Source organism: Alosa pseudoharengus, unplaced genomic scaffold, assembly GCF_046254945.1.
Source record: "Alosa pseudoharengus isolate Yale_2024_CS ecotype anadromous, Long Island Sound unplaced genomic scaffold, YU_APseudo_1.1 YU_APseudo_1.1_scf_22, whole genome shotgun sequence".
In the NCBI taxonomy this organism is placed as follows: Eukaryota; Metazoa; Chordata; class Actinopteri; order Clupeiformes; family Clupeidae; genus Alosa; species Alosa pseudoharengus.
Window position 1 is genome coordinate 18,884,222 of NW_027468680.1, and position 26,868 is coordinate 18,911,089.

At 46.7% G+C, this 26,868-nt stretch overlaps 1 protein-coding gene across 5 annotated transcripts in view; it reads right to left on the minus strand.

Annotated features, from left to right (window-relative positions):
• syne1b (spectrin repeat containing, nuclear envelope 1b) overlaps positions 1-26,868 on the minus strand; it is a 107,144-nt gene that overhangs the window by 27,884 nt on the left and 52,392 nt on the right. For 4 of the 5 annotated variants that reach the window (XM_076299214.1, XM_076299213.1, XM_076299211.1 and 1 more), the window contains 36 exons: positions 24,614-26,774; positions 23,243-23,580; positions 22,462-22,606; positions 22,023-22,241; positions 21,389-21,660; positions 20,896-21,061; positions 20,481-20,636; positions 20,036-20,188; positions 19,706-19,888; positions 19,265-19,402; positions 14,981-15,166; positions 14,503-14,625; positions 14,144-14,326; positions 13,707-13,850; positions 13,386-13,562; positions 12,943-13,083; positions 12,302-12,415; positions 11,998-12,162; positions 11,485-11,679; positions 9,264-9,431; positions 7,948-8,142; positions 7,439-7,570; positions 7,223-7,323; positions 6,787-6,940; positions 6,198-6,329; positions 5,755-5,886; positions 5,140-5,349; positions 4,273-4,374; positions 3,963-4,082; positions 3,650-3,850; positions 3,185-3,358; positions 2,887-3,018; positions 2,265-2,461; positions 1,865-1,997; positions 1,254-1,436; positions 1-108 (listed from right to left, as the gene is read on the minus strand). The exon at positions 1-108 is cut by the window's left edge and continues 42 nt beyond it. In XM_076299214.1, coding sequence (XP_076155329.1) covers positions 1-108; positions 1,254-1,436; positions 1,865-1,997; positions 2,265-2,461; positions 2,887-3,018; positions 3,185-3,358; positions 3,650-3,850; positions 3,963-4,082; positions 4,273-4,374; positions 5,140-5,349; positions 5,755-5,886; positions 6,198-6,329; positions 6,787-6,940; positions 7,223-7,323; positions 7,439-7,570; positions 7,948-8,142; positions 9,264-9,431; positions 11,485-11,679; positions 11,998-12,162; positions 12,302-12,415; positions 12,943-13,083; positions 13,386-13,562; positions 13,707-13,850; positions 14,144-14,326; positions 14,503-14,625; positions 14,981-15,166; positions 19,265-19,402; positions 19,706-19,888; positions 20,036-20,188; positions 20,481-20,636; positions 20,896-21,061; positions 21,389-21,660; positions 22,023-22,241; positions 22,462-22,606; positions 23,243-23,580; positions 24,614-26,774 — 7,933 coding nt within the window. The remainder of the gene's footprint in view (positions 109-1,253; positions 1,437-1,864; positions 1,998-2,264; positions 2,462-2,886; positions 3,019-3,184; positions 3,359-3,649; positions 3,851-3,962; positions 4,083-4,272; positions 4,375-5,139; positions 5,350-5,754; positions 5,887-6,197; positions 6,330-6,786; positions 6,941-7,222; positions 7,324-7,438; positions 7,571-7,947; positions 8,143-9,263; positions 9,432-11,484; positions 11,680-11,997; positions 12,163-12,301; positions 12,416-12,942; positions 13,084-13,385; positions 13,563-13,706; positions 13,851-14,143; positions 14,327-14,502; positions 14,626-14,980; positions 15,167-19,264; positions 19,403-19,705; positions 19,889-20,035; positions 20,189-20,480; positions 20,637-20,895; positions 21,062-21,388; positions 21,661-22,022; positions 22,242-22,461; positions 22,607-23,242; positions 23,581-24,613; positions 26,775-26,868) is intronic. The other variant, XM_076299212.1, reaches the window with a different exon arrangement.

Below are 26,868 nucleotides of genomic sequence, written 5' to 3' on the forward strand. Positions count from 1 at the left end.
AGCTGATTTGAGGTTCTCCTCGTCCTCCTGAATGGTCTTGTCCATCAGGGATATCCAGGCGACCAGCTCGGACATGGCGTGCCGAGAGGCCAGCTTCTCCATCTGGAGCTGAAACGGGGCAGAAACGGACCAATCAGACAAGGACAGCAGGAAGATGACCGCTGAGAAAACAATTATACAAATAATTATTATCTCATGAACTATAATCTGCCTTTTGAGATAGCCTGGCCTCCGCCTGCCTACATACTTCCGCTCGATTTATTTTCCCTACAGTACTCCGTCTGGAATAGCTCTCGTTCACTTCGTTTACTTCGGCAACTTGTCTCCGAACCAACCAGCGAACAGAGGGCGTTCCTGAGAGCGATTACGTTTAAGTTGCAAGCCTATCGTTATTGTTGTGTCCCCCGTGGTTAACATACGTCATTACCAAACGTTAGTGATTGAACTCCAAAGATGTCAAACTTCAGACAAGCGTCCACCAACCAGGAAATAAAAGTTTGCCAATGGATCTAGGCCAGACTCTCTGCAAAGTCAGAGAGTCTGGTATACAGGCTACTTTTGAGAGTCAATATTTCATGGATTCTATTTTTTCTGACAGAAGGATGTTTTTGTGTCACAGTTATCTTGCTTATTCATGGTTCATTGACAGGGTAGTCAAATCTTGAGGCCATTTTTAGTTTAGTATGCGTTCTGACTGCCATACCAACGAGCCTGGCTCTTTGGTGTTGCGGTCAAGCCCGGTTTGAGGCCAGGTGGGGTGACCGCTCTCTCCCTTTGCTACACACAGCAAATGAACACATTATGTATTGTGCATGTTGTGCTGGACATATTCACTGCGCCGTGTCTAAGTAAGTGAGAGGATGGCAGAAGTTCTATGGCACTAACACCCCAACAATCTGACCTCCTCCAGCATCTATTACATGAACTCACAATCTCAGCAAATGTGGGTAAATACCTGTTACGAGGGAGTAAAATTATATTTGTTTGTTCTACTGAACACGTAAAGATCAGCCCTGACACCCTGGGAAAGTGTGGCTAATCCCATTAGCAGTAGCCACTAATCTCTCAGAGTGCTGGGGAGAGCCTACTGGATGCTATTGGCTGCTACTGGTGCTACTGCTAACGCTGGTGCTACTAGTACTGCTGGTGCTACTGGTAACGCTGGTGCTACTGGTACTGCTGGTGCTACTGGTAACGCTGGTGCTACTGGTACGGCTGGTGCTACTGGTAACGCTGGTGCTTCTAGTGTGTACCTGGTGCAACCGCTCCTGGACCAGCGGGATGCGGGTGAGCAGCTCGCCCCACTGCGAGTCCACCAGTGCCAGCTCGGACCGCAGTGCCGCCGTGTCCATCCGCTTCAGTCGAAGCAGCTGGTTGCCCTCAGTGAGCACGGAGGCCTTCAGTGGAGAGCGCCTCTCCACCTCCTTACAGAACTCCTGCAGGACAGGGGTGATAAGCAAATTAAAAGTCCACTGATAGCCACTAAAAGATTTCCCAGCTATCACACACCACTCCACCATCATGACAGATAGTTGCCCATCACCAGTCTAATATTTGACTAGTTCCGTCCACAGTTGGAGGAAATCTACATCTACATTGGTAGTAATACATGTTTCAAAACAGAATAATTTCCAAACAGGGCGAGAAAAACTCCACATTAACACGACCATCCAATACAAAATGGCACATTAGCATAGAGCAACAAACTCTGATTAGTGCAGTCTGTTTATTGATAGCTAATTGATCATCTGGATATTGTCATAATCTCCACATCAGCAGAGTTAACAGGGCTGCGCGATAAAGTCCAGTCGTTATCACAACACAACAAATCAAGAGTGGATGAGTTCATGTGACTGTGACATACCAGGAAGGTGTAGAGGTGGTCTCGCACCATCTCCGGGTCCTGAGGGACCACCATGGCTTGTGTGCTCCAGTACTCCAGACGCTCCAGGGCGTCCTGCAGCCACTGGCTCAGCTCGGTCATCTCACCCTGGTACCTGAGGAGGGGAGGAGGTCATAGGTCATGAACATTAAATAGGGATTTACACTAACAACTGAGCCTGTGACCTGTACCCCACACCTAATTAAAGAGAAATATGGAACAAAAACAAGTACAGGAGAATGTATAGATGTACAGTATTGTAAGACCATAGGGTGACAAGTGGGCTGGTTGTCTGTGAATGTCAAATCCAATGGTGTATGTGTTCCCCTTAGCCCAGTGCTTAGTGAGCGAATGCCTCCTCTCCACAGGGGGGCGCTCTGACCTGCTCTGGTGTTTGAGGATGGCCTCCAGCCTCTGCAGCTCCTTGGCGACGCGGGTGCTGCAGCTGAGCCAGCGCTCGCCCAGCAGGGTCAGCTGGCTCTCCAGGGCCGGGCTGCCCAGCGCCTGCAGCAGCCGACGGCCCTCGCCAAGCAGCTGCTGCAGCTCTGGCTGACGCTCCGCCAGCCGCTCCCGCTGACCCTGTGACGAGACGAGAGGGGAGGGGACAGGGGGGGAGAGCAACGGTCAGAGAGGTGGACTGAGTACATATAGTCCAACCGAACGTTTTGTCAACACTGACATTCAGTAGTGTTAATGTAAAGTAACTCTGCTTTGATCACTTTGGAGGATTCTAACATCTGGAGCTTTCCAAAGTGATCAAAGCAGTGTTGCTTTAGCCTGGGGACAGTGTGGGTAAGCATTACCGATGGCAGTTTTAGACACTGAATGCAGTTGATTGTTTGTTTGCATTTACAAGTAACTGGCTATTATGTGTAACATGGTGCTTCATATTACTGTAAAGTCTGTTGTGTGTATTGTTGGCTATAATATACTATAATACATGGTACTGCATATTACAGTCTGTGTAATGTTGATACAGCATTGAGCCCTTGTATGAGTGGTACCTGGTAGAGCGATATTCTCTCTGCCAGCCTCTCCTCTGACTCCTCCAGCAGGCCTACTCCAGCCAGGGTGTCCTCTGCCGTGACCAGCTCCTGGGAGAGGGTGTGGCAGTCCTGCACCACACGCGTCCAGCTCTACACACACAAAAAAAGAATACGTAGAAGTTGATATATTTCAATGATGATGACTGATATCAACATTGGTCTTGAATCCAGAACAGTCATCCAGAGCACAATTTGTTTAGACAGTTTTTAAATCTTCTCTCAATTTATTGTTTCTTTTCTGGTCTCTCTCTCTCACCTCAAGGATGTGTTCAATCTCCACGCCTCTGCGATGGGCCTGCTTGAGGATGCTCTGCGCACGTTTCAGCGTCTGCTCCAGCTCCTGGGTCTCAGAAGGCAGCACAAACACACTGATCTTCCTGAAGAAGGTCTCTGTCAGGATGGTGTGAGACTCCAGGCCCTGGAAAAATTCCTGAAGGGAGGGGAAGGACAGAAGAGCAATGAGCAGACCAATGAAGGAAGTGCCTATACAGTAGATATCATTTCTTAAACACAGTATGTAATATATGGTGTGTGTGCATGTGTGTTTGGGTGTGTACATGACCAAACCCCCCCCCCCCAAAATAAAAAAAATAAAATAAAAAAAACTAGATTTTATCGAGACTTCGCGCAGTGTTCAATCACACATGCTGTAAACTGGACAGTTTTCCCCAGATGGGACTAGAACATTCCGTGAGTTGTGTTGGTGGGGGTTCTACAGCACCTTGTGTTTGGACAGCAGGTTGTGCACCTCCTCCACAGAGCTGGCCATGAGCTTCTGCCCGGCAGCCATCTTGTCCTGCGCCGTGTCGAGGAGGTCAGTGAGGTCCTGTAGGGCTCGCTCGTACTGGGTTTTCAGCGCCAGGTTCTGGTTGAGCCCGCTACGCCGAGAGCCCACCGTCAGAACCAGCTCCTCATAGGCATCCTATAGAAACCCAACTCAAATCAAGTTCAAGATCAAGTGTGTGTGTATGTGTGTGTGTGTGTGTGTGTGTGTGTGTGAGAGAGAAAGAGAATGATGAGTATGTGTGTCCCACCTGTAATTTGAGCAGCTGGTTGGTGGTGGCCTGGTCAGGCTGCAGCTGGGCTCCTCTGACCTTTAGCTCGGTGAGCTTGTACTCGAGCTCTCGCAACATCTCCTCCGCCTCAGCTACAATCTAGTCACACAGATAATATATCTATTGGGTTTAACCCTTCTTGGGCTAGAAGGATGTGTGTGAAACAGTGTTTTAGTGTTTTAGTGTGTGTGTGTGTGTGTGTGTGTGTGTGTGTGTGTGTGTGTGTGTGTGTGTGTGTGTGTGTGTGTGTGTGTGTGTGTGTATGAATGAGGACTTTCACAGGTCTCACCTCCTGCTGTTGCTGTGCTGGTCGGTCTAGGATGCCGGCCATCTTCTGCAGAATCTCACACTTCCTGTCTGCCAGAGCAGCACCCAGCACCCTCAGCTCAGTCTGCAGACAACAAACAAGGCTATTCAACACCAATACAAACACAGGTCTGCTCAACAAACAAGGCTATTCAACACCAATACAAACACAGGTCTGCTCAACAAACAAGGCTATTCAACACCAATACAAACACAGGTCTGCTCAACAAACAAGGCTATTCAACACCAATACAAACACAGGTCTGCTCAACAAACAAGGCTAGTCAACACCAATATAAACACAGGTCTGCTCAACAACCAAGGCTACTCAACACCAATACAAACACAGGTCTGCTCAACAAACAAAGCTACTCAACACCAATACAAACACAGGTCTGCTCAACAAACAAGGCTACTCAACACCAATACAAACACAGGTCTGCTCAACAAACAAGGCTATTCAACACCAATACAAACACAGGTCTACTGCTCATTTGGTTATACTGTTTAATATAATTTACAGTAAGGTTGAAGTGTCTCCAACAGCTCTGGACCTGTTTTGTGTGCATACGTGGATTTGATGTACTGAACCCACACCTTCCTATGTGCACTACTGCAATTTCCTCAACTGTATTTTAACAGGTTTTCATGATCATACTCTGCCTCAACCTATTAATGTTCCATGTATATGCACTATATAGAAAATTAAACCATATTACTTCAACAAATGAGGTAATGAGAGCACATTATGAGAGCACATTAAAGCACATTAAAGTTAGGTTTATGAGAGCATTATGAGAGCACATTAAAGTTAGGTTTGTTTGAGAAATGAGGTCCAAAAGCACCTCACCTGGAAGGCTGTGAGCTCCTCCATCCTGGCCCTGATGTGGTCACAGCGGCTGCCCAGAGCAGAGTCCAACACTCGCAGCCTCTGGCTCAGGCAGTCAAGGGTCTCCTCCATCAGAGGCTGGTCCTCCTCACATAGGCCGTCAGTGGCCCGCAGCCTCCCCCAGCTTTGGCTCACCTCCTCGGCCACCTGACTCACACCTTGCCCCAGAGACTGTGGAGCCGTGGAACATACATTTGTTTACAACCCACTTAAGAAAAGTACAGGCTTACAGACAATGTGTGTGTGCGTGTGTGTGCGTGTGTGTGTGTGTGTGTGTGTGTGTGTGTGTGTGTGTGTGTGTGTGTGCGTGTGTGCGTGTGTGTGTGTGTGCGTGTGTGTGTGTGTGTGTGCGGCGCATGCGTGTCTGCTACTTGCATGTCATGGGGTAACATTTGTGTGTATGATATACTTGTATGACATATGCCTTATCATTTGTGTGCATGACATATTTGCATGGGTCTCATACAGCATGACAGAACCTACTAATCTATCTATGAACGCTGACGCTACAGGCATCCACGTATGCATGACTGAGCTATGTTGATGTGTGTATGAGTATGCACTCATTAAACTCACCTCCTCCTTGGACAGTTGGGTTTGTATGTTCTCTGACAGTAGCAGGGGTCCAGAGAAGAGCATGTTCTCCACCTTATCCAGCCAGGAGGAAGTGGCAGAGAGAGCCGAATACAGTTCTTGCTCCACAGCCTCCTACACACACACACACACACACACACACACACACACACACACACACACACACACACACACACACACACACACACACACACACACACACACACACACACACAAACACACATACACATTACAAAATTGCAGACAACAGGCTGATAACATTCCATCCTATGCAGAGACATGTGGCATTATTCACATACACAGAGACTTGGCATTTCACAGTGCATTGTGTCACTGACATGACATTGACAGTCACAGTGCTCCAGTGGTAGCGACGGTTTATCGGTGGTGTACACAGCAGTAGCAGTGTGGGAGCGGTCAGTCACCTGGGTGCCCATGTCCTCCACTGCTTCGCTGAAGCCCTGGAACACGGGCGTCAGGGAGGACTGGTCCGGGACGGGCTGCTCGGCCTTCAGCGCCGGCGCTGATGGGCTCACCGGCGTGGTTCTAGAGAACACCTGGAGCACACAGCAGCACAGTGTGAGACTTGTATGTGTGTAGAGTTTGTTTGTTTGTTTAATTTAAGGCCATTTCAGCAACTAAGGCTATTTAATGGCCAGAGCATTCGGTGTTAGAGAAGCTTAAATATGTTTTTAAAAATCTATGCTAGTAAGATATTCTAAAACCTTCAAAGCTGGGGCCTTACTAAAAACATCAGCTATGGAATTTTGGTGATGTATGTGTGTAGAGCAGTATGGAGTTCTAAGTAGGTGACAGAAACGCGATGACAAGAGTGCTAAGTAGGTGACAAAAGTGATATGAAATGTGCTGTGTGTGTGTGTGTGTGTGTGTGTGTTAATGTGCTAACTATAAATGGGCATGGTTGGGTGCGTGTCTGCAGAGTGACAGACAGGAAGTGTGTGAATAAAAGCTGAAGCTTGAGTGCCTGTGTATGTGCATGCGAGCATAATATACCATCTGGCCTTGCTCCTGTTCGAGGTTTCTCTGGAGGAGCTGCAGTTTGGTGGCCAGGTCCCTGCTCAGACGCTCCCACCTCTGCCTCCTCTGCTCTGGGCTCAGAGACGACGCCTCAGCCTCCTGCTCCAGGAGCTCCAGAGGATCTGTTACACTGAGAAGAGAGAGAGAGAGAGAGAGAGAGAGAGAGAGAGATGAGTAAGTAAAGATGAAAGTGTGGAAGCCAGACAAGGTCATATCGCACAGCACAAATATATATGCATTAGTAATGGTAATGGGCTACCTATGTTGTGCTATGTAAACTATGTAAATGTCTTTAGCCAAAGTTCCAGTGGCACTGAAGATTGGAGTCATTGCTCTTGGTAGTGGTGGAGTGTTGTTCTGATATTGGTGTAGGTTTGTGACCTTTGACCCCAGAGGTGCAATGCTTGTGTACCTGGAGCCGCTGGGAGACGCTTGCTGGATCATGATCTCCTCCCCTCTGGTTGCAACAGACTGCAGCAGCCGCTTCTGCTCAGCCAGCTGCTCTTCCAGCTCCTGCACACACACACGCACACACACACACAGAATGTGCTGTGAGTTTACTTGAATTTCATATAAAGGCCTGCATAAATGTTCATGTGTGTGTGTGTGTGTGTGAGTAGATGCATACCTTCTGTCTCTGGAGGGTGTCCTGCTGTTGCTGGGTGCGGGTGCAGCGGGCCTGGTCCAGCCAGTCCTGCACTGTGGAGCTCTGGGAGAGCGTGGAGTCAGACTCGCTGTCATCCTGCTCCTGCACACACACCTGAGAGGCAATCCACACACACACACAGGCATGTTAACTAACATCAAACAGCTCTTTCAAATTTCAACCTGTAACGACTGATTCTGGGGTGGCAAAACACACTTTTGGCTCAGAAGAAATAGCACCCAGCTCTATGCAGTAGACATAACACATACACACACACACACACACACACACACACACAATAGAAAGACACAATATAAACACACACACACACACACACACACACAATACACAATACTTTGTGAAGTACTAACACCCAGCTCTGGGCAATACATATGCACACAGACACACAAAAACACTTCTTTGTGCAATTGCACCACAAGCTCATACACTTTCACATGTTATTATACCTGAAACACACAGACTGCACTGACCTGCAGGTGCTGGTGTTTGTCCTGCAGCATCCTCTGCAGCTCCAGCAGGCTGCCCTTGAGCGTGCACAGGCGGCTGGTGAGCAGCTCGGCCTCCCGGCGCGTCTCCTCGCGCGGCGCCTCCTGCAGCAGGCTCTCCCCGCGCTGCACCAGCTCCTCCAGGGCCCCCACCTTCTCCTCCAGCTCGGCCAGCGCATTCTGCAGGAGCAGCAGCAGAGAGGCCAGCTCAAACATCACGCTCCGCTGCACTCGGGTCCGGCTCGGCTCAGCCCGGACCGGTCGGCCTCATCGCAAAAGCCCCCCCCACCCCCACCCGCCCCCCCACCCAGCGTCTGACGCCCACTGCCCACAGCGTCCACCACTAAAGCGCCAACAACGGTAATCCCTCATGAGCCATGTTCGGAGTACATTCTGCCGCCACTAGTGCTGCTACTACCGTTAAAACTCCAGTAAGAATGCAATGCAATGTGTTGGAAAAGCTGCCCCCCTTTTTTCAGTCAAGACCCAAGATAGAGGACTGGCATATCTTGCGGCTAACTAGGCTTAGGCTAACCGTGAGCAAGATGACAAGCAGTCACAGGAGTTGTCGGTGCTGTCGGGGGGGGGGGGGGGTCATAGCTAACATCGAACGTCTCCTGACCTGAACCGACGTCTTCTCCCAACCACAACAGGTGCTGCGCCTCCCGCGCCCTTCCCCGGGAGAAACCCCCTCATGAATATGCAAACCGAGATGACCGCTCCCGACCAATCCCCTGCCTGCGCTCCGCTAATCACTTCAAATCCCACTGGGCGCTGGGACAAAGTTGGAGGTAACGTTGCGCAGGATTGGCCGAAGTCATGCATAGGCATTTGCATAATCAGATTAAGTGTAGGGCTACAGCTGCTAAGTCACTAACCATTTAAATGATCCACACAGGCAGCTTATTCTCCTGCTGCCGTGCAGGCCAGTTCCCTTAAGCTCTGTATGGGGGAATGGGAGCTAGAGCCTTACTATAGTTTAATTTGCGGATTGTAGCATAATGATCTGAAAGCTTTCACAGTAATCAAAGCCCTTTAAAACCTTCAGAGGAAAACCGGCACTGACAAAAATGTCTTTCTTGGAAGAAGACACTTTCAGCAGGACTCTAGTGTTAAGTCAGTCTGCCAATCTGACTAAAGAGTGTCTTTAGTAAAAAAAAATATTATGAACATTTTGATTAAATCTATCCATACACATTTGAAAAAAAATCTAAAATCTGGTTTCTGTTCCATCTCACTTTCCCACGTCTGCCCATTAGTGACCATGCCTGTTGATCTGAGCCTCCAGGGGGCGCTCTGACCTGACAGTCCTCGAGCTGCTCCTCGACGTCGGCATCGCCGTCCTGCGGGGTGGAGCACAGGGCACTGCGGGTCCGCAGCATCCACTGGTGCAGCTCGTCGGCCAGCACGTGGCACTCCTCCAGCACCTCCTCGCGTTGCTGGCCCTCCAGGCGATGGCTCATCCGCTCCTGGGGGCACACACAGAGGGGGGCTTGTTTACGTTTGGCTTCAGAACACATCTTGGGTGATCCAATCACAAGTGGTCAGCCGAGACACATCGCTGTTGTATTCACACATGTATTCAAGTTGTACACTGTACAGCCAGAGATGTTGCTGACCACTTGTGTTTAGATTACCGCATGTGAGTGTGCCACTGAACTGTGAGTGTGTGAACATTGTGTCTTTGTGTACTGTGTGAGTGTAGTAGTGTTTATTATGACCGCCGCGCAGCGAAGCGGCGGTCATATAGGTTTAGTCAGATTTTTTTTTTTTTTTTTTTTTCTTTTTCGCATGTCCAAATTTCTGTCAATGATTCCCGGGACACTGAAAGACCGGGGTAGACGAAACTTGGTGGGCATGTAACCCCAGATGGATAGCATGGAACCATCGTTTTTCGTTTTGATCTGTAGCCCCCCCGCTGGACTGCACCCCCCGAAAGGAGGGTAGGGCAGACACAGTTTTCTGTGAATATCTCGAGAACCGTAAGGTTTAGGGGGACCATTTTTTTTTTGTATGTTGATCTCAAGGGGCCATGTCAACCCATTCCATAACCACTCATTTCATGTATAGCGCCACCTAGTTAAACACAAAAAAGTAAAAATGAGGTGTTGTAATCGCAGGTATCTGTGACCTAACATAGTCAAAACTGCACGAAATTGGAAGTGTAGGATCATTATGACACCCTCTGAATGCACGCCAAGTTTCGTGGAATTCCGTTCATGGGGGGCCACACAATAAATTAATTTATGTTACTATACACCAACTGGCCTGTAGGTGGCCGGAGACAGTTTTCTGTGAATATCTCGAGAACCGTAGGGCCTAGGAGGTCCACCTTTTTTTTGTATGTTGATCTCAAGGGGCCATGTCAACCCATCCCATTACCACTTATTTCATGTATAGCGCCACCTAGTTAAAAATTAAAAAGCAAAAAATTAGGTGTTTTCATCACAATATCTCTGGCTGACATGGTCAAAACTGCACGAAATTGAAAGTGTAGGATCATTATGACACCCTCCGAATGCATGCCAAGTTTTGTGTACTTTCGTTCATGGGGGGCCTTACAATAAAACAATTTATGTGTACATTTAGTGACGTACACCAACAAGGATTCCCGGGACACTGAAAGACCGGGGTACACAAAACTTGGTGGGCATGTACCCCCACATGGATAGCATGGAACTGTCATTTTTCGTTTTGATCTGTAGCCCCCCCGCTGGACTGGACCCCCCGAAAGGAGGGTAGGCCAGACACAGTTCTCTGTGAATATCTTGAGAACTGTAGGGCCTAGGATGACCATTTTTTCCGATATTTGCCTCCAGGGGTCATGTTAACCCAGTTCATGTGCACACATGTGCACAAACAGATACACACACACACACACATTCACAGTAATCATGACACATACTCACACAGTAGACATATGTACGCTTCCATGCACAGGCACATACGCAGGCACGCACACACACACACACACACACACACACACACACACACACACACACACTCACACACACACACACACCCACACACATAACATAAACATAACACAAACAATCAAGAATTTCTCATAATTATGAACAGGCAAGATGGAGGTGGGGTTGTATAAAATGAATTTTACATGTGAAATCTATGAACTAATCATGTTTTGGTACTTGTTGTCTAGCAGATACCAGTGAGAATTGAGTGTGGATAATGCAATTTAGTGAGACAGTTAGAATCATATAGGCCTTTCAGCGTGATTTCTTTTTGTGGAAAAAATGTGCTGGACTGGGCGGCGGTCATATTTTGTACCGCTCTGCGGTACATCTAGTTGTAGTAGTATTTATTGTTACCTAAGGTTTCCTTTGCAAGATAGATTGAATATTATTCCTTATTTTGTAAGTCTTTTTGGATTTAAGTGTTCTAAATGAATAAATGTAAATGTAAATGTGTGTACATATGAGAATGAGGGTGTGTCTATGCTTATGTCCATGTCTCTACCATGTGACTGTGTGCGTATGAGACTGTGGAGTTGGCCCTTGCCTCCAGTAGCTGGCCTCTGCCTGAGGCCTTAGTGCGGATAGTGGCCATCCTCTCTGCCAGCACTGACAGGCTGGACTGCAGCGCCAGCTGGTGGCCGGGGTCAGAGTCCAGTGCGTCTGACACCAGCTCCTCTGAGAAGCCGCTGTGGAGGGCGTCGATCTCATCCTGCAGACACTGCACCTCATCCATCAGAGTCTACAAACAACGCACGAGTCATTAGTATTCTCCATAGCAAGGGCATAGCGAGGACAATGGAATAAATACATTTGAGTTACCATCTTTTTACAGCCAACTTATGCAGAGCAGCATTTTAGATACTATAAAACATCACTTTTATCATGTTACATGAAACACGTTATTGATGTATTGATGTTATTGATAATATGCAATATGTGATACATAACATCATGTTATATGAAACAAACAAAGGTACGAATAACTCTATGTAAGTATACCATGACTATAATACATGTTCTGCTGCTGAGCCGATACCTGGCCCTCTCTCATCCTTACCTGGTGGCTGTCGAGCTGGTCGTCAGGGCTGTGGTCTGCCTCAAAGCTCTTCTGCCTCAGCTGGGCCTCCACTGCCTCCATCTTAGAGGAGATGGCCTGGAGGGAGCCCTGGTAGCGCTGCTGCCTCTCCAGGGCCTCATACAGGCTCCTCTGCTTCTCACTGATCTGGAAACAGTTTCAACCGCCATGTTTTAAGACTACAACTAAAACATGTTTTTGTTTTATTTATTTATTTATTTATTTATTTTACTGGAGACCATGGAGCACATTGAAACTAATTCTTCATAATGCTTTGCTTGCATACCACATTCTTCAGTGTTTCCCAGGAGCGCTGCAGATCATCAAGATTGGCCACAGACTCCAGGGTGGGGTCGTAGAGCTCCTGTACAGTAGTGCGAGTCAGGGTACCCCTTCCCAGCTGGACAGTCAAGAAAGCATGGGACACATCAACACAGGCTCCCTCACACACACAGACAGTAGCCTAAACATCAGTGTTTGCTTGCAAGACTGCAGAACAATCCTGTTCAATAAAGCAGCACAACAGAAGTATGTGGGGTAACCAACATAGTACTGTGTCATTTAGCTCATGATACATTTTCAAAACATTTTGAACTGTTCCCATCAACTCCATTTTTTTTTGTTCATTCAAACTCATATTCAACAACCACATGTTAATTTCACACAGATAACATAAAAAAAAACACATGACCACATCACTTTAGCATGAAGCTGTGAGGCTGTAAAAGGGCCCAGCATGCTCTTCATGGGGCTACATAGTGCATGTTATGTGTTCATATATCTTGCATTTTCATTTATTCATTTACTGTAGCAGACGCTTGTTTTTTTATTATGTGTCATGCTGTTATTGGATGTTGACTTATCTCTAGCACACAACTAAGTTGTATGGCTATGAAGTCTTGAATCAGATCACATGTGTCTGTGTACCTGGTAGAGAGACGGGTCTGTGTAAGAGATAGGAGAGGGAGAGCGACAGAAAGGGGGCGAGGAGATCTCGCTGCTGGTGCCCTCCTCGCCAGACTCCTCAGTCACCGGGGACAAAAGGGTGTGACAGCGGCCGGCGGTCATCTGACAGCGCAGATGAGTGGTGCAGAGGAGGCATGCGCACGCGTACACACACACACATAGATACACACACGGGGATGAGTGCACAGACAGAAAAATATGAGAATAGTAGGCATGTTAGTGATCAGAAAAGACTAGAAAAAAGGTCTGACAAAAATTCATGCAACTAACAACCAACAAAGATTGTATTATTTTCTTTCTCTCATACACTGACTACACACACACACACAAAATATACATATACATTCATGATATGAATGTAGGTATATTATACATCACCAGTCCACACACACTCAGACACCTACCATGACTACAGAGGGCTGTGCTAGAGAGGCTTTTTTGGCAGGGTCGTCAGGGGCCCCCTGCCCCTCACTGACACTCAGCAGCATGCTGGCGTGACGAGCCTTCACCGTCAGCATCCGGCACTTGGAGTTCAGGGAGGAGATCTGCTCTTGGTAGCCCCGGATCTTCTGGGCCAGCTCCTGTTCAGGCAAAGAATCAAAAGCATGAGGGTGGGTCTGGGTTTGGTTGAGCAAGAACAGTGTGTGTGTCTTGTCTTTACTGTACATTTTACGTGTGTATGTGTGTGTGTGTGTGTGTGTGTGTGTGTGTCCATGAGCACACACCTCATGCTGTTTGATCTGGGCCTGCAGCTCTTGGATGTTGCCACTGGCGACTGGCTGGGCCTGGATAAGCCCGTGGGCCTCCTCCATCAGGCTCTGCAGGTGACTCACTTCCTGTTTATACTGCTCATGCTGCACCACGGCCTCCTGGGAGACAAAATTCATCAGTACAGTATCCTAGCTTACAAGAATAGGCAGGTGAGAATGTGTGAGACAGAACGCTATTCGTTATAAAATACAACATGCTTCTGTGAAGGAAGTTGTGTGAAGGAAGCTGTCTATTCTGCTGTTACAGGGCTTACTACTTCATATGTGAATTGCTGTGAGATAATCCATCACATTAAGCGTGCTCCTTCAGGTGTACCTGTACAATTGCGTGTGTGTGTGTGTGTGTGTGTGTGTCTGTGTGTGTGTGTGTGTGTGTGTGTGTGTGTGTTTACTTGTAGGATGTTGCACTGCTGGATGGCGGTATGCTGCAGCTGGCTGGCCTCCTGCTGGAGGTTAAGGGCAGTGCGGCAGATGGGCAGACTGGTCACTGCCTCCTCAGGTACCCGCAGAGCGCTCTGGCACACCTGTACCTCCTGCACCTGCTGCTTGAAGCTCTCCATCTCAGACAACAGACGCTAGCACACACAAGAGCCAAAGCCCCTGCTCAGTCAACACAGCATTATCACCTGGTATCTGATCTCATTCATTCTCCTGCAGATGCAGTTAGTCATATTTAAAGGCTAATAAACCTACACATTTAAAAACCTGATCTGCATTAGTGTTAGAATTTAGAAGTGTTGTGTTGTGTTACCTGTCTGTGAGAGAGTTGGTCCTTCAGGCTGAGGCGAGTGAGCTCAGGTGATGTGAGAGTGGACTGCACCTGCTCCAGAGACACCTGCAGATTCTTCACTTCACTCTCAAACTTCTCCATGTCCTGAAAAGAACAGAAAAAAGGGGGTTTCATTTGATCTTTCATTTGGTCTGATTTGATTTGATTTGATCATTTGATTTGACTCTTCTTTTAATAAATCTGACCAACTAGAACCTCAAAAGCATTTCATTGAATGTTTGGGGCATGTACAATAATATGGCTATGGAGGTTTAATTAAATTAAATTAAATTAAATTAAATTAAATTAAATTAAATTAAATTAAATTAAACTCAGATTTATCTATATCATTATAAAGTAGGAATAGAGTCCACCTTGAACATGAGCTTGAACCTTGAGGTTTAGTCATTAACCAATAAGGTTAGGGTAAGTGGTCAGAGAGAAAGCTAGCTTCTGGTACCTCTGCTGCGTCCTGCAGGTTCTGCAGGCGCATGCGGATGTCCTGCTCCAGCTGCTGTGTGAGGCGGCTCAGCTCGGACGCCTGCTGGTTCATTGCCTCCACCTGCAGCCCCTCGGACAGCAGCTCCACCTTCTCCAGCATGGCCTCCAGGTCCCCCTGCAGCGCCCGGGACTCCCGCAGCACCGACTGCAACGCACAAGTGTCAAGACAAAGACTCTTTAGAGCACATCAACCGTCTCTGATCAAGAAAGTGATAATGAAACCTGAACTAGTCACTTCCTGCCTCATTTCCTTAGTAACAGCTACTTAGTAACGACTGCTTCAGACGTTTACATTTGTGACCCACAAAAGTGTGGTCACGAAGGCAGCGAGACAGTGGTTCTTCTTCCTTTGTCGATTGAGGAGGCTTGGCATGGATTCCAGAATACTGGTCATCGCCAACTTCATTGAATGGTGTGGAGGACACTACCTTCTGTTGAACACCAGTAAGACTAAAGAAATGGTAATTGACTTTCCCATCATGTGCACCACTGAACATTCAGGGAGCGGATATTGAGGTGGTATCAGTCTACAAATACCTAGGTGTTCACCTGAATCAACAGACTGGACTGGACACACAACACAGATGGCCAAGAAGGTCCAAAGTTGTCTCCATCTACTTAGAAGACTGAGGTCCTTTGGTGTGTGAAGGCCACTGTTAATACATTTTTATGACTCAGTTGTAGCGTCTGTTGGGGAAGTGGAAGCTCTGAGAGGGACAGAAAAAGGCTAAATAAGCTGGTTAAGAAAGCTGGCTCTGTTATTGGCTGCTCTCTGGACTCTATTGAGGTGGTGGGTGAGAGGATGTTGGACAAACTTGCATCAATCACAGCCAATTCTGATCACCCCCTGATCACGGGACAGTGATAGCGCTTATCAGCACCCACTTTGTAAGAAGTACCGCTACCGCAGGTCTTTCATTCCATCTGCCATCAGGCTCTATTATACCGCTGTCATGAAGAATTGTATTAATTGAATTGAATAGTTTAATTGCTTAATATTTTTATGATATTTATTTTTTATTATTGCTGGATCCATCTTTCCTGGCTGTTGTAACAATTCAAATTCCCCGGTGTGGGATTAAATTGAATGTTATCTTATTGTTTTCGTTATTATTATTATTATTATTATTATTATTATACAGGCTAGGCTATACTATTTGTTTCTTTATGTAAGCATTTTGTATTTTACTATTATAATATAAACGATTGTTGCTATTATTGATATTTTATTATTTGTCAACCCCGTTGCGTTGAATGTGAATAGCCTATCATAGGCTATTCTAGGCTACCTGAACAACAAAAAATTAGCGGTCGCGTCATTTGTTGTAAAATTAAAAGAGCAACTTGATAACATATGTAGGCTGTATAAAATGTCTTTCGAAATTTTCAGATCGCGGTGGCCTATCAGACCCATAGAATTTATAAAGTTCTGAGCCTACGTATTAAAACTCAAAACATGCCATGGAACTCTACATGGTTCTGAGCCTACGTAAAGGCGTCCATAATTCTACAATACCATGGAAACATCCAAACATTCTATCAATTACTTGCATTTCATTTTGGAAAGCGATTGGCACGCATCTTTTTTGGCTTGATTTTCGACTGGATTTGACTGGATTTTCGAAACGATTACTCAAACGTTTGATCTTACGACCTTCTACTTCTTCAGAGGTGAGATCAATAATCGTTTTGTACTGTACCGGATAACTGTTAAACATTTCAAATGCGTGTTCAAAAGCCAGTGGGGCTGTTACAGCCAAGGGGATACCACTCGTTGTTTAATCAGAACGATACGTACACTTTTCCTGTAGGCTAGCCGCTAGACTACATAGATAGCTATCGAAACACCACGATTGTACTAATAAAATCGCCTACCCTCCCGTTCCATACTGCCGACGACTCCTATATGGATCTAGATTATGAATCTGAGTTTTAACACCTACTTCTTATCTGAGCAGTTTAATTGTCATGACAGTTTCTTGTGTGTTTTGCGATTGTAGAAGTCTGGATAAACACATGGAAACTCCAACAACCATCATGAAGAGAGTTGATCTCCTCTGTGGACGCCTCCAGAAGGTTCAAACCGCTGGAAACACAGAGCTGGAGAACAGGGCCTCGTCTAAGCTGGAGGAGATCTCCATAAAGATGGAGAGGGAGGACAGGGTCTCTGATCTGAGAGAGCTTGAAAGATATTTCATTGCTCTTGAGAAGGACAGAAACAACCTCCAGAATCTCCTGCAAGAGCAGAGGGAGGAACACACAATGACCCTGGCTGCTCTGGAGAGGGAAATGATCCAGGAGAGAATGGATTGGGACAGGCAGATGAGGGAGAGAGAGGAGGCCCTGCTGTCTGCTTTTATGTCTGTGGCTATCAGCAAAGAAAAGCTGATGAAAGACCTGATGGGCAGAATGGTAAGACGGAGGCTTCTCTGTTATCCCATTTAGCTGTTGTGTTGTTTTGGATAAAGTTGGATATGTAATAGCAAAGCATCCAAGACCTTTAAGACCCACCCTCATGCATTACTTTTTCTTTTTTGTCTTTAGAGGGCCATCAAACACCTGGAAGAAACGTCTGGGATTGGACCCATGGTAAGCCAGGAAAAGAAACTCAGAAAACTGCAGTGTTTCAGAAAACACCAGGCCATTTCTGACGTTTCTCCTCAGGTAATTTCTTTTGTTTCCTAATGCTGTTTATGTTGTCTATGGACCCTAGTCTAATGAGAAATGGGATTCCAAATCTCTTCAGTATTTCATGTTTGGATGTTTTCTCCTTCAGGATACCATACACTTGGGAGGAACAGCAGGGAACGGTCCTGCTAAGAGCCTGGACAGACAACCCAGGAAATGGTGGTGTTTTGGACAGCATCAGACCACCCCTGATTTTGCTCCCCAGGTACTTCACTCGTTTTGATTCCTAGGCCTGCTCTGCCTGCCATGGTGTTATTTGTTTTTTTACTCTATTTATTTATTTATTTATTTATTTATTTTTTAACGAAGTGGAGCTTTGTGGTGTTTGAATGTTACGTCTTAAATGTTCTTAAGATATTCTGATAATTTAACATATATATCTGACTATTTTCAAAAGATGAATGAATTGTGCTTTGTTTCCTTTAGGAAACCAGCAGTGTGACTGCAAACACAAGAGTGGCAGCTCTGCAGCAGATCGCAAAGCTGGAGGAGCGCATCAGGAAGGCTGAAAATAAAAAGCAGCAGAAAGCCCTCAAGAAAGCGGAAAAACAAGCGAAGAAGGCAGAAAAGAAAGCAATGAACGCCGAGAAGAGAGCAAAAAGAGAGGGAAAGAAAGCAGAGAACAGGGATGATGTGATGCACATCCAGCTGGATGGTCAAGATATTGTGGTCCACTACCCTGTTCCTTGCTCATGTTTGTTTTGCGTCTTTGGCCGCAGAAGAATGGCCAGGCGAAAAAGGCTGTAGGCAGTAAAACAAGATCACATTATTATGAACCATTATTGTTTTTTGTTTTTGTTTTTTAAAATATACAGTATATTAAATAAACTTTTAGTAGATAATTTTACATTCTGTTTCTGGGTTGATTTTGCATTTTATTTATTTATTTATTTTTAACAATTTGCTTAACAAGGGAGTTGAACGATGAAATGTCTTTAAAAAGATGAAGGAAATACAGACTGGCCAAAGAATGTGTTTATACGGAAGTATTGGCACTGAGATAAATAAGCTTTTCTGCAAACAATCACTGTTTCTTACATATTTTAAATGATGTATTTGTGATTATTTGAGTTTATTATATTTATTTTTGCATCATATTTATTTAAGAAATAAACTATTTTTATACACTCAACAGTAACTTTCATTTGTATGTAATCCAGACCCTATTGCCTAGGCACAAAATGATCAGTAATTTTATAATATTAAAAGTGGCTTTATGACATACACTAAAATAGGTAAAGATGCATTAATATTTTATTCCATTTATTAATATAAGATTATTACACGGCTCTTCACAATGCAAGTAGAACACTCCATTAACTCCGCTGCGCGTCGGGGTCCGGCTCGCCCTGTCGGGACTTATTTTCCCAATAATGACCGGCGTTCTATACATTATCCCTTACTTATTGTTAATGTACTACTTTTCTTTCTCTGATTTTCCTTTGTCTTTCTATATCTCAGTATAATGACCTGCATTTTGTCGTACACACCAATATATTGACAATAAATAAATTCCTTCATTCATTCATTGAGTGTTCGATGAGTGAAGCCTAACCTGGTACATTCTGATCTGCTCTTGGAGATGGGAGGCGGAGCTCCAGATGACGGAGGCCTTCAGCAAGCTCTTGGCTTTGTCAGTCCACTTGAGCGTGAACTCCAGCATCTCCTGGTACTCATCAGCGTAGACCTCAGCCTGAGGAGGACACCCACAGGGTTAAAATCTCTAGATGTACATTCCGTTAGCTTGTGCAATACACATAACGAAACACGCCTCTCAGCTATTTTCAGTGGGATAAGATACTCAGTTCTGAACATCTGATGATGAAAATGAGCTAGATGACCAGAGGATATCACCGAATTAGATTGATGTATCCATATTAGCCACAGGGTCTCCAAAGAGCCACATCGTATAGTCATCTACTCCCATTTGAGTCTACAGAGTTTCATCTCTCTTGGTGGGTGCTATCTGATAACCCCTCAGTGCAGCGTCTCTGACCTTCCTGAGCCAGGCGGCTCTGTACTCGGCCAGGAGGCTGGTGTGGTGCTGGATCTCCTCCAGTTTGCCGATGGCCTCGCTTAGCTGCTGCGCCAGGAGGGGGTTCCGGCGGCCGAACTCCTGCACGGCCATGGCCAGCTCTGACAGCATCCTGCCACAGCCTTCAAGCTCCATACACAGGCCCTGCGAACATAGATGTAGTCCGGCTTAAGCAACCCGCATCACCAGATCATACATACATTTCCAATGCTACAGATTATGTATATTACTATGATACAAATTATGAATATTACAATATGTGAAAATGTGCTTTTTTTTGCTAAGGTATACTTTGGTTTCTTCTTTGGCTTGGGTAATGTCTGTTGCCTTCTCCTTTAGCAAAGCGGAGATTGCTTTGAGCTTTTCAGAGACATCCTGGATTCTAGAGTCGAAGTTCTGCTTGATGTCTTTGCTCTTCTGGATGTCTCTCTCTTTGGATTGGACCTTGATGGATCATAACAAAATACAGTGTTCAAAAATTTGGCCAAACCAACGGCCATATTTCACATTAATGAACGCCATTAGATGATGGCTCAATGGGCAGTACACAGACATGTTATGGACATAATTCATAGCTAGTATATGGCTCACACAGGCTCACTAGGAACTGGGAGAAAAGTGTTTTACATATGTCCCTACAAATTGCCATAATTATAAAACTAGTGACAACTCTGGCTAAGACTGGAATATAAACAGTGAAGTTAGTAAAGCCTAAGGGATCTTGGGACAGTCTCACCTGATCCTCAATGGCACCCATAGCCAGTGAGACCTCAGCCAGCTGCATGGAGATCTCTGAGGGCAGAATGGTGTACAGGTCCAGGTATTTACTCTGTTGCTGCTCCGCAATCTTCTCCACGTTCTGCTTGTGCGTCAACAGCTCACTGTGCATCACCTGAAACCCAAAGAAGAGTAACATTTAAGATGAAATACATTCCTCGATCCTCAAGTTGATGAAAGACCAGTTGGAAACATACCAAAGTATGTGGGTTATCAAGTATAATATCTCATACAAAATGAAGTTAACATTTGGGATGGTTTGTATTTGCAAATTAAAAATTAACTATCGAATCTTGAAGTGGACACAGGACTTTGAATAAAAAAAGACAAACTGCAGTCAGGTAGAATGTTACAGAACATGTCCAGTCCCTCACCTCTAGCTCCTGCAGGAGCAGGTCTAAGTCTGCTGTGGGGTTGAGCAGGAGCTCTCGGGACTGATGGATCCAGGTCTTCACATGGCTAAGCTCTCTCTCCACACCCTCCCTGTCCTTCAGCTCCTGCTGGACACGGGTTAGATTGGCACGTGTCTTTTGAAGCAGACTAGTGAAAGAAAGAAAGAAAGGTAGATAAGGAAATACATGTGACAGATAATCACAATTACATATCGATACCTTCATATTCAAACTGTCAACTCTGTTGATCACTTAATTAACAAGTCAGGTCATACATACATTACAAGTCAAAACTATTACCCATTACCATTCAAGAACCTATCAGGGCTGTTAAATGGCATTATAGTCACCTGCTTTCTATGTTACTTTACTAAATAAAATATCACCACTTTTATCTGGTAATGCTAACTGTTAGCTGCCTCTCTTAAGTCACATAATGACAATCATCAACTCCGTCACATGTCCAGCTGCTGACCTGTCCAGCTGCTGCTGCAGGGCTCGGATGTCGTTTAGTGCGGGCAGCTCCTGCTGCTGGGCGGCAAGCGTGGGCACCTGTGTGGAGCCGTGGAGCAGGCTGAGGGCGTACTGCTGCAGCAGGGTGATGGCCGACTGCTGCCGCTCCACGTCCTGGCTTAGCACCTCCTGCAGCTCCTGCTGCGACTGCAGCGTGGCCTTACTGGCCTTCTCCGCCGCACACTCGGGCAGGCGGTTCTGCAGCTCGTCCACCGCTGACCGCATCTTAGTCATCTGGGAAACACACGAGGTAAACACATTGTACCATTTTCCAATTCATGGATTAAGCCTAGACCCCTAGACTTAAAAAGAGAACTTCAGTGAAAATCTCCATTGAAAAAAAAAAGCTTTTAGTCTAGAACTAAACTTTGAGTTACAAAGCAACATATGATAACATGGCTGAGTAAGAACATCTACAGTAAGTAGGAATGCTGCGATATATAATACAAATTTGTGTTCAGAATGGTACTAAGTCAGTGGTTCTACTACACAGTTGGTCTGTCTAAAATTGTGATGAGTGGGAGTGGTATGGCAGTGGTATATCACCACGTTGTGATCATGACCATGCTACTCAGCTTTTACGTCTCATAGGCTACCTTGTCTCTGAAGGTCTTCCATTCGAGTGTCGTGTCCTCCAGCACCCTCTCCTGCGCACGAGACACGCTGCGCAGTCGCGTCCACCGCTGCCACACGGTGGTCATGGAGCGGCTGATGGTGGCCTTGCTGGCGTCACTGCCAATCAGCTCCAGCTGAGACGCCTGCTCTTCCAGCTCCGTCAGTTTGTCCTGGAAGCTGTTCACCATGGACACCAGAGACTGCAAAGAGGAGGAGGCCATAACTGAATTAGATTTCTGATGCATTTCAAAAATAAGGCAAAATGTGTGATTGAATGAAAGCCCTCCATTTTGTTTTATTACAAATTCTGTGATCTTGTTTCTGTCACCACAACTCCACAGAATAGTCTCCAACTCCTACAGTGTTTTCATTCATCATTAATCACTGAGGACATACTTTCTCTAATTTCTGTATTCATACCTTGTGGCTACGGAGCTTCTCCTCTGCCTCCTGGGCCGTTTCAGCCTTTGCTGTGGAGAACTCGGTCAGCTTCTTCTCCGCTTCATTCATCAGCTCAATGACGGTCTGCCGAGCCTCCTGATAGGCCGTCCACTGCTCCACACAGCTGGGAAGAGAGGGAAATGACCAAGCCTTTCAGAAGAAATATCTCCAAAGCCTATCAGAGGAGCACTACAGAAGGAGACAGCTCAAAGGAGATAAAAATATTTTAATCTGTAATATTGAACTCAAAACCCCACTTTGACAATACACAGATATAATCAGACCCTTGAAGGTTTGCATCTGAATCAATACTACAACATAAGAGATTTCATCTATATGGTGGATGGACTATCATCTCATCATCTCACAATTGTGAGCGTTTTTTCTTGTTCTGTATATGTAATAGAAGCTACTGGATACTTGTATTCCCCATGGGATTAATAAAGTGTATGTATATACAGCTCTGGAAAAAAAATAGGAGACCAATGCACATTTTTCTGATGTCATTCTACAGTTGCTGAGTGACATTCGAATGAGTTGACAGTCATATTCAAAATTAAGAGACCACTGCAAATTTGAATATGACCCATCAACTCATTCAAATGTCACTCAAATGTGGTCTCTAATTTTTTCCAGAGCTGTATGTCTATGTGTATATGTATATGTATATGTGTATGTATATGTGTGTGTGTGTGTGTGTGTGTGTGTGTGTGTGTACTGTATATGTATGTAAGTATCTATCAGGAATCTTTGCTCATACCTGTTAAGGACGTCCTGGTGGCACTGCAGCTGGTCGCGCACCTCTACGCCCCTCTGCTGGGCCGACTCCACGCTGAGGCGAAGCTGCTCCCCGGCCGTGGGGTTGACCAGCTTCTCCAGCTGTGGCGGCAGGTCCTCAAGCTCGCGCAGCACGCTCAGGAAGTCCTGCTCAGACGCCATGATGTCCTCGTGCTGGCGCAGGCACTCCTCGTAGTTCTCCACATCCACGCCCAGGCTGGCCTGCTGCAGGAAGCCCACCGCGTCCTCCAGCCACTCGCAGGCCATCTGCATGCGCGAGTGGTACTTCTGGCACAGCACCAGAGCCTGCTCCAGCGTAATCTGTGGAACACAGACAAGAGGAGATGCTCAGGAAAATATTCAGGTTTAGGGTTGAAAAAAGATGCTGAGGATGAGCTTTCACTGTTTTACTAATTGACTCCCCCAAAATTGTGCAATACTCTTAAGCAGGGTGGGCAACATAGGCCAGAGGGCCATACTGACTTTGATGACAGTGACATCTGAAAATACATTGATTACATGATTACAGCAGGCCTAGATCTGGCCTATTGCAAGTCCATTCCAAGTCCTGAAAGATTATTCAAGTTGTATTAGAATACATTAGACAATATTTACCTTCATATAGCAATCAACAAATGCAGCACCAACTTTTAGCCTATGTAGTATATTGTCATTTGTCTTATTTATGTAGGCTGGCCTGTATCACAGCTATTTCATCATTTATCACCTCAGATATAAAATGCTGAAGAAACAAATGGTATTGTGTTATTTACTTACACAATTTCAAGCACAAGGACAAATTTGTAGCATAACTTAGCAAGCCTCCTATGATTGAAATGTTGTTAAGTTGTATTCTTTGAAGACAGCAACGCTCTTGTTGAAATGAGAGTCATCACAAAACACTTACCGGTACCTGCCGTATCCATTTAAATTTAGCGATACACTATCTTTAAACTGTAATTGAGGACAGTGAAAAAGAGCAATGTTTAGCATCATAGACATAATCTATTATGTCTATGTTTAGCATGGTTTCAACACGGCTCTGGGTTTCAATTGTACACAGCGCCCTCTGTTGGAGTGAAGTTTATAGCAGTAGGCTATGCTGCAGACCGGAGTAGTTTGAATCTTGCCTATTAGTGTTCTAACCTAAAGAAATAAAGACTTGGTGCTGAAATACTGAGTTTCAGGCCAGGGTTTGTCTATTTGGGGCATCAATTCCCCCACAACCCAGAAGGTTTCCCGTACAGAAGTGATGTGCACATCATTGTGGACAGATTAAAAACAAAATTCTAATAAATGTAAGGCTGAAACCCTTTTAAAATGGCTGAAATGGTTGAGATGACTTCTAACTCACCTGTTTGGTAGACAGAGCTTGTTGTACATCTGCTTCCAGCTTGGCCATCTCCTGCAGGCTGCTGTCCACGTGCTCGGGTACCAGCTCGTTGGCGCTGGTGTACTTCTGCTTCTCCCTGGTGCTGAGCGCCATGACGATCCTCAGGCGGGACTGCACCTCCTCCTGCATGATCTGCTGCTTACGGATCTCCTCCTGCACCTTCTCCACCTTCACGTCCACCACCACAGCGCAGCCGAGCTCGTCGCGCACCTGCTGGAGCCAGTCCAGCGTGCGCTTCACCTCCGTCTCGAAGTCCTTGCTCTGCACGAAGCGGTTCTCGCACTCGACGATCAGCTCGCCGACCGCGGCCTGCAGGGAGTGCAGCTCTTCCTGCCAGAGGATGAGCTGCTGGCGGGACGCCTCGTGGGCAGCAGGGTCCATGTGTAGCGCAAGGCTGTCCATCTGCTCACGGAGGCGCGAAAGGTGAGAGCTGGCCCCCTGCAGGCTGGCAGCCAGCGAGTGGTAGTTCTTAAGCCGCTCCTCGGCTGACTGCGTCTCGGCGTTCACCTTGACCAGCTGCTCCTTGGTGGCCTTGAGCTCCGAGTCCACCTGCATGGCCATGGCATGGTGGTCCTCGAAGGACTCCAGTGTGTCATCCAGGTGCTCCACCTTCTGCTCGATCAGCCGCTTCAGCCCGTTGTAGAGGCTGACCAGCTGGGTCATTTCCTCGGACCTCCAGGGTTGGCCTGTGCTACGGAAGCCCTCCTTCTTTTGGTTGAGCTCGTTGACGGCTGACCCCAAGTTGACCAGTTCGTCCTGCAGAGCTTTGTAGCTGCTCTGTAAATTAGTCACTTCCTCTGTCTTCAGGCCGACAGTCTGCGTGCCTAGGCTATGGAACTGTTCCTCCAGCTCTTTCAGAGCTTTGAAGGTAACCTCAATAAAGGAAGCATACTCCTTCCGGGCTAGGAGGGCCTGCTGGATCTTCTCTTGCTTTTCTTTGGCCAAGGCCAAGATGTTGTTGTACTGCTGAGGGAGCCAATTGAGCTTTTCATCCAGGTAACTGTGGTTGACCTCACTTAGCGTGGGCAGAATATCCTGACCGGCTCTCTGGACATTTAAGAGCAGATTTTCATACTCCACAGCCTGTTCCAGTAGCTGCTGGTACTTTGTGAGCTGTACATTCAACTCTGCGTCTCCATTCATTAGATTGATCTCTGGGAAGGTTACAATATCCGCCTGCTTCAGCCACTGACAGGTCTTCTCCAGGTCGGCGGTGAAGTACCTCCTAGTGGCCAGGACTTTCTCCAGCTCCTGCAGGCGCTGGCTGCACCTCTGAAGCGCCACCTCAAAGATGGTCTGCAGCTCCTGCAGCTTGGCCAACATCTCGGCCTTCTCCTCCTCCGTGGCGTCCCTCATCAGATCCCTGCCCTGGGCCCAGAGGGAGGTCAGCTCGCTCTGATAGGCCTTCAGCCTGCTCTGGATGTTCCGGCACGAGCGGACCTGCTTGGCGAGGTCGTCGGGCAGCAGTGCGATGAACTCGTCCGCCAGGGCCTTCTTCTCGTTCTGCTGGACCCAGGAGACGGCCTGGCCCACCGCCTGGAGGAACTGCGTCCGCTCTGTGAATGCCTTGCTCAGGTGCTTCCGCCGCTGGCTCACCTTGACGCTCAGCGACTCCAGCTCACCCTGAGTGGCGGCGATGAGCTGCTGAAGCCTCTGCCTCTCGTTGAGGCCCAGGTTGGCCAGCACGCGATCTGCGTCGGTGATGGCCTGGGCCAGCATGAGCTGCTTGACCTCCAGCTCGCTGCAGATGCTCAGGTGGTCGAATAGGAAGCTCTGGGCCAGGTCTGGTGGGGGGCTCATCTTCATGGCCTCGGCCAGCGCTGGCTGCTGCTCCTCGGCCCAGTCGCGAGCCTCCCGCAGCCGGGCCTCCACCTGGGCCAGCTCGTCCAGCGTGGCCATGGAGTCCTGGATCTTCTTCTCGATCAGGCTCTCCAGTTGGGCCCAGCGCTGCTCAAAGTGGCTGATCTGCTCTTTCACCAGCTCCTTGTCGTCCAGGTTCAGATGCTCCACCACTTTCTGTCGCTGCTCCTTCAGGTCCTCCAGAGTGCTCCTCTTATCCTTCAGGGTGACCGCTAGCTTTTTCAGAGCCTCAAGATGGTCCAGTGAACTTTCAGCATCCGTTCTAAAAACATGAAAGTTAAAATGGGCCATTATTTGATGCTGGTACAAAACTATTTCCAGATCTCCTTCAACTACACAGTGAAGGGCTTAAAGTT